At 54.1% G+C, this 10,282-nt stretch overlaps 1 protein-coding gene across 4 annotated transcripts; it reads left to right on the forward strand.

Moving 5' to 3' along the window:
- Window positions 1-239: 239 nt before the first annotated feature.
- LOC113626304 (uncharacterized) lies at window positions 240-7,629 on the forward strand. Of its 4 annotated transcripts, XR_003435115.1 has the most exons (4): window positions 288-1,473; window positions 4,025-4,275; window positions 6,401-6,439; window positions 7,436-7,629. XR_003435115.1 is itself a non-coding variant. In XM_027117726.1 (3 exons), the coding sequence occupies exons 2-3, from the start codon at window positions 3,301-3,303 to the stop codon at window positions 6,494-6,496; spliced, it is 1,071 nt and encodes a 356-aa protein (XP_026973527.1). In that variant the 5' UTR covers window positions 240-623; window positions 1,345-3,300; the 3' UTR covers window positions 6,497-7,629. The 4 variants fall into 4 exon arrangements, 3 of the variants coding, with proteins under 3 accessions (XP_026973527.1, XP_026973526.1, XP_026973528.1); XM_027117726.1 differs by having other exon boundaries at window positions 240-623; window positions 1,345-4,275; window positions 6,401-7,629; XM_027117727.1 differs by having other exon boundaries at window positions 247-4,275.
- Window positions 7,630-10,282: the final 2,653 nt, after the last annotated feature.

The following is a 10,282-nucleotide window of genomic DNA, read 5'->3' on the forward strand; positions in this document are numbered from 1 at the left end:
CTGTGCCTCTTGGGTGTTTCACAGCAAACATCAGGCCCGGGGGGGGGGGGGGGGGGGGTGGTTGGAGGGGGGAGTTTGCGGCCGGAAAGTCCGCCTCCCTCCCAGCATCCGGCTGAGGTTTAGGGCGCACTGGAGCCCGCGGTAAGGAGCCCCCAGCGGTAGCGGGCCGGAGTCCCTGCGGTAGACGCGCTAGAGGGTCACCCGGGCGGCCTGCATCCGGCATCTGCGCTGCGGCACCAGCAGGAGGCGCCAGGCCACCATCGGGTACCGCGCGGGGCTGCGGTGCAGCGCCCGCCCTCCCGCCTCCCGGCTGACACTCCCGTCCGCCAACGGCCAGCACCTGCTCCACTGCCTTTCGGGAATCGGCTTCAAGTGGGGATTTGGCCCCGAGAAGCCGTCCGCCCAGTCGGCCCGCCGCGGTGACCAGAGAGCTGATGACCCGCGCGGGGAAGCAGGACCCAGCGAGGCCCAGTGCGGTCCTGAGCCGGTCTCGGGTCCCACCACGCCCTGCTTCCTCGCGGCCAGGTGGTCAGGACCAGAGGCCAGGTGACCCTGAGCTGGTACCAATCGGCAAGGCCAGGGTGATGCTGAATGCCCGTGTTGAAGAAAGGTTCTGCACACACGTGAGCCCGCCTGATTCTTGCCCCCAAGGGGAGTGGCTCCAGGCGCCCCCAAGCTGCCTGGGCCCGCGCACTATGCGAGCCTTATATTCTGATGACCGGAGGTTCTGAGAACAGCGTCTCAGGACGCTGTCTCCACCACGCGTGACTCCGTGGGGCCCGGGCAGGGCTTGGCCCGGAGGACACCTCAGTGTTTGCAGTGGGAATGATGAAGGAATTCCCAAGAACCGGCTCCCAAATAAGGATGAACCGTGCCCAGGAAGGTGCTTCGCAATTAGTCCCCACAACAGCCCCTGAGCTGGCGCCACGCCTGCTCCGGCCCCTCCCTCCCCTCCTCCCCCCACCCGCTCCTCTTCCGGCTCTCCTCCAAATGCTCCTCTTCTCCTACCTTCCCCAGTCTAAGGCAGTGACTGCTGTGGGGATCAGTGCTGTCACTCTTCCCATCAACACTGTCCCATTCTGACCCTCGTTGTTGCCAACCAGGAAGCACTGGGAGGCGACCCGCTCCCAGCTGCCAGCCCCAGGAAAGGTGGGCCCCAGAAAAGGAGTGGAGTCTCCTCAGTACTGGAAACATTTCCCTTTTAGCAAGCCAGGGGCAAGGAATTAATTATGCAACAGAAAGGAACTGGTTCCAGAGTGCTGCTTGTGAAAACTGCTTTCTGTTGCAATGTTTTGTGTACGTGTGTGAGTAATTCTCCTGTGACTTGATTTATTCCTGCAACAGGGGTGGATGGATGGATGGAAGGATGGACTGAAGGAGCAGTAGCATCCATCCTGCACCCATGTGGGGCCAGGCCTAACGCCAGATGGTTTCACAATTGTTCTCTCATTTAGTCCTCACAACACCTCTCAGGTGGGTGTTAACATCCTATCTTTACAGATGAGGGAACCCAGGCTGAGAGAATTGTTGTAATTTACCCAGTGGTTGTGGAATTTAAACCTACTATCGCTCTGCCCCCCCCACCCCCGCTCCCCTGCTCAGATGTCCATCCAGTGCCCATCTGGGTGCCATCTGGGGGGAGAGATGTCCTTTCCTGAGTGTCCCCACACACTTCAAAACTCACACAGCAGGCAGTCTCCTTGCAGGTTTCTTTCCGCTGCTCTGGGAACTCGGGGCCCAGAACTTACAGGGACTTTGGCAGAGCCGGCCTGGCCCCTGTGATCTCCTTCTCAGTGGTTCTACAAAAGTTAAGAAACCGGGCACATGTCAAACCTGAGCCCTGGGGTCCAGGCTGACGGAGGGACGGTTTATCCTGGGCTTGGATCCTGCTCTTCATCTGGCCTTTGGTCAGAAGTCAGCCTGTCAGCCTTCGGAACATCTGCATACATTCTAACCTCTTCCTTATCCACGTCCTGGCTGAGCCATGGAGGGTCGTTTGTTTGGGGGCTGTGAATTGTTTCTTCTCCACACACTGAACTCCCAGCCCCTAACCTGTCCCTGGACAGTGTCACTAGTCCCAGGCCCACCAGAGGCCCACCAGGGTGCAGGGACCACCGGCCAGCCATCAGGGGGCCCTTGAGAGACATTCAGCCGTGCAGCCAGGGTGGTTGGGCAGCCAGATGCTGAGAGGAGCTGCTGGAGGTGGGGCAGCTCCTCCACTCCACCCCACCCCCAAGAGGCCCCAAGAGAACCCTCTCTGTCTGTTGCACCAAGCCGGGGTTGGGGTGGAGTTTTATGAGCACAAGTGTCAGTCTTCCAGATCCTCTGCAAACACCCTCTGGAAGTGGCCAGGGAAACAGATGACAAAGGGGCTGGTGTGTGTATCACAACCAAGGTCAGGCTGCAAGGTCTCCGTGGGTTTTGCTCTTGGTTCAGGCTCCTTCCTCCTCACTCACCATCGGCACAAGTGGGAGGTGGGGTGGGGGGAGGAGGCACCCCTGGCTGGGGGAACTGAACCGTTTCTGCTGTCTTTTGCCAGCAAATGTGGGGCGCTCTGAGGAACACACACACAGACAGATCACATACACACATGACACACACGCAGATACACCCAAACACAGACACGTACAGAATGTACACAGACACATAAACACACACACACACACATGTACACATATAGATGCATAGAGACATATACAGACACACACAGATACATACACAAATACAGACACACACGCAAACATATACACACAGAAACATAAATGTGAACATACACATGAGGCGTTTTGCTTAAGTGAAGGACCAGCTATTCCAGGAGTCACGATGCACCAGAGTCACTTTGAGCTCTGGAGCCTCAAGCACCTGGGCTGTCACCTTCAAATCCCCAGTTTGAGGTCCATTTTTTCTGTGTCACCTCCAAGCCTCCTGAATTGCAAATCCCACCAGAAGGGTGAGTCTGGACTGCATCACTCAGAGTTCACAGGGCCCCAAGCAAGAGTAAGGCCACCGGCTCAAGCAGGGGCACAGCGTGGAACCCAGAGGTGCTTGAGGGAGACTTTGCCAGTGTTCCCCATCCAGTCTGTATAGGTTGGCACATGGGTGTAGACACCAGGCTGGTATGGCCCAACGCAGCCTGATTCCCAGCTTACAGTCCCAACCGGGATCCAAGCATCATAGATGGAACAGAGCAGTGGCCCCCCCAGTCACCCCAGGGACAGGGAGGGCAGGAGCCGAGCATGAGGCCTTCCAGAGCCCATGGGCCTGCGCACCCTCTGCTGAGGTCACAGGGGCTGGGCAAGGATGCTGCTCCCTGTGGATGCTGGGGTGTGGGGGTGGGGACCGAGTGGGGACACGAAGAACCTGGAGGGTGGATGGAAGCCACCGTCACCTCGCAGGAGTCTTTTTTCCCATCACAAAGAGGCACGGAACATGTCATACTGGATGAGGCCCTTCCTGGGGAGGCTGGGCTATCCTAGGTGCTCACCTGCTAGTACGTCTCCCAAACCCAGATGGGCCCAGCCACCGCCGGGAGGACCCACGCTAGGACTGGATCTCCTGCGCCTCTGCCCACCCAGCTCCTCCCGCCTCCCAGAACCAGGAGGCAGGGGCTGGGGCAGTAAGTTCAAGCCCCAGGCATCTGCCTGGGAACTGAGGGCCCTACTAATCTCACAGCCTCTCAGCCTCAACTGCACTGGCTCCGCCACGGGCAGAATCCAGGACACTGGCCCAAGGCCCCCAAGTCCTATGCAGGTCCCTGTGGTGAGAGGGCTCAGGGAGTCTAACTGCACCAGGAATCTGTCCCCTGGGCCACCCCTGCCCATGGTCGAGGGTGGACAAGGAGACTGTTCACAGACACGGAGGTCAAGTTGGGATGGGAAAGGGAGGGAGCGACCCACCTGCCTCAACACAGTAGAGCTGGGATCCGAACACCCAGGAGGCGCTGATGATCCCACATGCCAGCTTCCGGGGATGATGGCGCTGGGAGTGTCCCCACTATGTCAGCACCAGGGTCTGTGTCCCCCAGGTGGGCCTCGGCCGCCCCTGCCCTCCAGGAGACTCTGCAAGACCAGCAGGGAAGTAGCAGTGTGGGATGCCCTCCATGGAGCCCCGAGCTCTGGGCGAGCCCGCCGCCCAGCAGGGCTGAGGGGCCGCCCTCACTCGTGCTGCAATGGCAGCAACAACCACTACCACAACCCAGTGACAGTGGAGACAGCACCCACAGTGACCACAGCAAAAGCAGCAGCAGCAGCAGTAACAAAAACGACACACAACCACGTGAGTCAGGGCATCCATTTAGCTTCCTGCTCACACAGACCCTGAGTCCCACATCCAGAGCCGGGTGTAGAGATGCCCCTTCACTCTTGCTGGAGACGCCGTCCTGTTTAGTAAAGCACAGCTGTTCCAAAGCACACGATCAATCAATCAATAAAGACCTAGGAGGGAACAGACGCAGGTGCTGCCTCTGCAGCTAAGGAGCCCGTGGCCGCCCTCCACCCACCCCACTCACCCAAGGAAGCAGTAACGCCCAGGGCGCCCAGCTGAGGGGGGTGAGGGAGCCCCCACCCACGTGCCCCTTGAGGCCATCCTCAGCTCACCTGCTGCAGCCACATTCCTTCCTGGGCCCCTTGGTCTCCCACAATCTTCCCGCATCCCTGGATAGGCCCCACCCCGGGAGAGACCGGCAGGTGGGGACGGGGCCCAGCCTCAGCCATCACATGTGTCCCCTCCTCTCAGTTTCTACTCCAGCACCTCCTACGCACACCCCACTGGCCCTGGACCCTTGGCTGGGACGTCCAGGGCTGGGCCAACCTGGAGGCAGCACATCCTTGAGGGCCCCTAGGAAAGACAGACCAGGGAGGCAGGGTCACCATTCTGGTCATAAAGTCACCCCGCTCTGTTAGACCAGGAGTGCAAGAACAGGGCGAATCCCAATTCTCCTTCTGGTCTGGGGGAGGCCACCCCAGATGGAAGGAGCTTCCGGGTCTCCTCCTTGATTCTTCCTCCTCCCACCTCCCCAGGAGGCTCGCTGGCCCCCAGGGCCAGGCCTCTGCCCCTTGGCCCTGTCCCAGCCAACCAGAAATCTCCCTGGAGGATGACAGAAGCAAAAGACCCAGGCCCCACAGGAGAGCAGAGGGCCCAGTGGTGGGGCAGGGCAGCGGTCAACAGATGCAGCAGCAGAAACAGGCAGAGGCCTGGCCAGCCGCATGACTTACCACCTGCAGACACTGTTTGAGGGTCAGCATCCTTGGATGGCACCCGAGGGATGGTTGGTGGGTCCCTCACCGATGGCAGTCACCCGGAGCCCTGGCTGGGCAGGACCTGGCCCGCTCCTCGCTGGCAGTCCTCTCGGACTCCTGTCCTGCCCCTTCCAGGGAGACAGCTGAGAGGAGGCCGGGTACCACAGGGCCCATCTGAGGCCAGTCCCTCCTAGGATCCAGGGTCGGTGGAGCTGGTCGGGCTTCCCCAGACTGAGATGTGAAAGCCACGTCATCCAGCAGGCAGCCCATCACCTCCTGTGTCCAGGAGACCTGGGGTCCCTACTCGCTGCTAAGGGATGGCCACCTGGCCTCCCTGTCCCACCCAGGGCACACGATGTCTCCCTGTGGACCGGCCACCTCCTGACTCCCTTCTTCCCAGAGGAAACTGCAGCTCACGGAGAGTAGAAATCTCTAAGTTCATGGTTAATCCACAGCAAAGCCTTTACTTTTCATTTGTGGAGTAGGACAAGGCAAGTTGAATTTAGTGAGTTTGACATTATTAGAATTTCTCTGATGATTAGGGACAGTCCCCACTGGGTCAGTTAGCAGAAATTAAACCCAAGGACCCCAAAGGCAAACCTCCTGAGTGATGTGCATCAATGGCAATATCTAAGGGTTGGAGCTCAGCAGGTGGCTGAGGCTAGATGCTCCTTTGAACATAGCCACCTGGGTGCTCTGCTCGTGGGAAGGGTGACTGGTCTCTGAGTGCAACCTGTAAGACCTGCAAACTTAGACCTCACGTGCAAACCAGGGCGGGCTGGCAGTGAGCTTGCGTATAGTGTAAGCAGGGCGAGGGGGAGGGCAGTGTGAGTCAGACTGCAGGCAGGAGGTGTGTTCATCGGCGTCCCCACTTGACCTTGACCCAAGCAGTGGAACCGAATTGAAGGAATAACACGACTTTCCAGTTCTCATAGGACTCCTCCCTACAGACCGAGTCAACCTGTAGGATTCTTGGATAATTTCTGGGCAGAATGGGGTGGCCTCAAGAAAGAATAGACTTCTGCTAAGGAGAGAACTCAGTGCTTGAGTGAATAATTAGAAAAACAAAAGAGATGTGTCCACATTGTCCACCAAACTGGTGACATAGACCATACTCATTACCATTAACTCAAGAAACATTTACTAACATTTTTTTTTTCCAGGACCGTTTTCTGGACACTGACTGTATCATGCTGGATAAGGTAAAGGTCTCACCTTTCATAAGCTCAGAATATTTCCTGGGAAAGATAAATGAGTAAATAGACAGTAATAAGAGAACATGACAAATGCAGGGACAGAGGTTTACCTTCTGGTTATGTGTGTCAGGGAGGGGATGATAAACAAGGAACAAATGAAATAAATTGTATATATTAAATAGTAATAAATGTGCTGGAAAAAGAGAAAGCAAGGAAAGGAGCAAGAGTGGAGGGAAGGAACATTGTAAACAAGATGATGACATGGTGACATCTGAGTAGAGATTTGTAGGAAGGGAGGGAGTGGCCATGCAGTCCTGCAGGGGAAGAGGAAACCCTAGGTGCAAAGGCCCTGAGGCAGGAGCATGCCTGCTGTGTTCCCAAACACAGCTGGGAAGCCAGAGAGGCTGGAGCCCCACAAACAAGGAGGAGAGAGATGAGAAGGGAGGCTGGAAAGATGACATCATTTACTCTGAGTAGGGTTTGGAATAGAATGACAGGATCTGACTTAGGTTTTAAGAGAACCACTCTGGCTGCTGTGCTGAGAACAGCCTGGTGGGAACAACAGCCGAAGCAGTGGGACCAGTTAGGAGGCCATGACAGAAATCTGGGATAAAGAGGAAAGTCGCTTGGGATGGCATGGGAAAGAAGTGGCCAGATCTGGACGTATTTTGGAGATAGGATAGAACTCACAGGATGTGCTGATGGCTTGAACTTAGAGAATGAGAGGAAGAGAGGCGTAAGGAAGATGCCACAGTTTTGTGTTGTTGGGGTTTTTAAAATCAGTTTTATGGAGGTATAGTTTACACAGAGTAAATTTCACCATTTTTAATAAATTATAGTCCTATGAGTTTTGATAAATGCATCCAGTTATGTAACCATTACCACAATCAAGATGTAAAGCCAGTTCCATCACTATTAAAAAATCCCCCTATGCCCCTTTGGGGGCAATCCTTTCCCCACCCCAGCCCCTAGCAACCACCCATCTGCTCTCTGTCCCTATAGATTTGCCTTTTCAACAGTGTCATATAAATGGAATCATGGTGTGGAGCCTTTGGAGTTCAGCTTTCTCCCCTCGGCATCATGTGCTTAAGGTTCACCATGTTGTGGGGCTTCCCTGGTGGCGCAGTGGTTAAGAATCTGCCTGCCAGTGCAGGGGACACAGGTTCAATCCCTGGTCTGGGAAGATCCTACATGCCACGGAGCAACTAAGCCTGTGTGCCACAACTACTGAAGCCCGCTCACCTAGAGCCCGTGCATCGCAGCAACAGAAGCCACCGCGATGAGAAGCCTGCACACCGCAACGAAGAGTAGCCCCTGCTCGCCACTAGAGAAAGCCCGTGCGTAGCAACAAAGACCCAACGCAGACAAAGATAAAAGAGGGATTTCCCTGGTGGTGAAGTGGTTAAGAATCCGCCTGCCAATGCAGGCGACATGGGTTGGATCCCTGGTCCGGGAAGATCCCAAATGCCACAGAGCAACTAAGCCCTTGCGCCACAACTACTGAGACTGGCTCTAGAGCCTGAGAGCCACAACTACTGAGCCCGCATGCCACAACTACTGAAGCCTGTGCACCTAGAGTCCATGCTCTGCAACAAGAGAAGCCACCGCAATGAGAAGCCCATGCACCACAACGAAGAGTAGCCCCCGCTCACCACAAATAGAGAAAGCCCGTGCGGAGCAACGAAGACCCAACCCAGCCAAAAATAAATAAATAAATAATTTAAAAATAAATAAATAAATTTATAAATAAAGATTTAAAAAAAAAGATTCACCATGTTGTGTATAGTTTGTTCATTTTTGTTGCTAAGTAGAATTCTACTGAACGGATGGACCACAGTTTGCTTATCCATTCACCAGCTGAAGAAACATTTGGGTTGTTTCCAATTTTTACCAATTCTGAATAAAGCTGTTATAAATATCTGCATACAGATTTTGTAAGAATATGTTCTCTTCTCTCTTGGATCAATCTTAGGAGTAGGATTGCTGCATGGATGTTCAACATTACACGAAACAGTCAGCATGTTTTCCACAGGGGCAGTACCAGTTTGCACTCCCACCAGCAACATGTGAGCGTTCCAGGAGCTCTGCATCCTTGCCAACACTTGGTGTTGTCAGTACTCCAAGGTTCCCAAACTGAGCAGTTGGAAGGAAGGACAGCTGCTTTGTGCTGAGATGGAAATTCTGCCAGTGGAGCAAGTTTGAGAGGGAATACTGAGATTCATTTGGGGTCACCTTAAGGATGAGATGTCTATATGATATTTACAAGGGGATGTTGATTAGTTGAGTGGACATGCAGGGAGAGAACTCTGGAGTCACCTCTATGGATAGTGTGTAGAGCTATGACACCAGATGCTATCACCCATGGATACAAGTAGGTGAAGGAGGAGAGAAGTCCCAGATATGATGTTGGGGCATCAATCACACAGAGGTTGGGGAAATGAGGAAGAACCAGCAAAATAGACTATGTTCTGTGAAAGTGATTATTCCCCCCTCAGTAAGAATTGAGACAACTGTGTCCCTGAAAACTGGTATTTGTCCTGGTTTGCCTGTGTGTGATTGTTTAGTAGCTGCCAACAGGAAATCAGACCCACAGGCCCATTGGGTCAAGGCCAAGTGGTGAGGCAGATGAACACAGCCCCCACAGTCTGACACACACCACCTTCCCGCATGCCCTGGTTACGCTCTTACTCACTAGCTGCCTGCCAGTCTGCCTGGTGTCATCATGTGAGGTCTAAGGTTGCAGACCTTGAAGGTCATACTCACAGGCCCAGTCATCTTTCCCATGAGCGACTTTGTGATACTATGAGCACAACGACCTGGGCACAGGTAGCAAAGTTTGGCTTGGAGCTGGGAAATCCATTGTCTCCACCTTCACGTAGAATTCCACACTCCCCAGCCAGTCTGGGGAGCTTGGGGAGCTTGCGCCCTTGGTGAGGAGACTGGTGAACTCATTAAGGCACCATCAATGGGGTCATGGTGAGACTCCTTCAGATGCCTCCCCGGGCAGTAGCACTGACTGGGAGACTTCAAGCAGGAAAGGGAGAGAAAGAAAATACTTGCTCTTGAGTAAGCATGATATGAAAACATGAAACTAACTGGGACACCCTCCGAAGGTCCAAAGCTCTTGTGGATAGGTATGAGCTCAAAGCCTTCATAATTTGGATAATTTAAGTGTGATTTGATTGCACTGACAAAATCTGACATACTGTTTCCATGATAACAGTGTTTATTGTAAAAAAAAAAAAAAGCAAAAAAGTTTTCTGTCAATCTAAAACTATTCTGGGGGCTTCCCTGGTGGCTCAGTGGTTAAGAATCCGCCTGCCAATGCAGCAGACACGGCTTCGAGCCCTGGTCCAGGAAGATCCCACATGCCGCGGAGCAACTAAGCCTTTGTGCCACAACTACTGAGCCTGCGCTCTAGAGCCTGAGAGCCACAAGTACTGAGCCCACGTGCCGCAATTACTGAAGCTCACACACCTAGAACCCGTGCTCTGCAACAAGAGAAGCCACCACGATGAGAAGCCCATGCACCACAACGAAGAGTAGCCCCCACTCGCTGCAACTAGAGAAAGCCCACGTGCAGCAACAAAGACCCAATGCAGCCAAAAATAAATAAAATTAATTAATTAAAAAACGATTGTTCAGAATAGTTTTAGATTGACAGAGGGTCTGAAGCAGGCATATCAGTTACAAAGGCATTTAGCTGCAGTAAAAGAAGATCAGACCAACAGTGGCTTGAAAGCACACAAGAAGGATGGAGGTGGCTGTCTAGGATGGAGGCAACTTCTCAACCATGTCCTCACACCCGCAGCTTCTGAATCTTTGTTCACTGTCAATTTAGGTGTTATT

Source organism: Aethalodelphis obliquidens, unplaced genomic scaffold, assembly GCF_003676395.1.
Source record: "Aethalodelphis obliquidens isolate GAN/ISIS:26980383/991018 unplaced genomic scaffold, ASM367639v1 scaffold18, whole genome shotgun sequence".
In the NCBI taxonomy this organism is placed as follows: domain Eukaryota; kingdom Metazoa; phylum Chordata; class Mammalia; order Artiodactyla; family Delphinidae; genus Aethalodelphis; species Aethalodelphis obliquidens.

Bases quoted from the DNA above. Each gene is read 5' to 3' on its own strand.
- LOC113626304 (XM_027117726.1), top strand. From the start codon at position 3,301: ATGCTGCTCCCTGTGGATGCTGGGGTGTGGGGGTGGGGACCGAGTGGG. The intron at 4,276-6,400 runs GTGAGTCAGGGC...TTTTTTTTCCAG, and splicing joins CAAAAACGACACACAACCAC to GACCGTTTTCTGGACACTGA.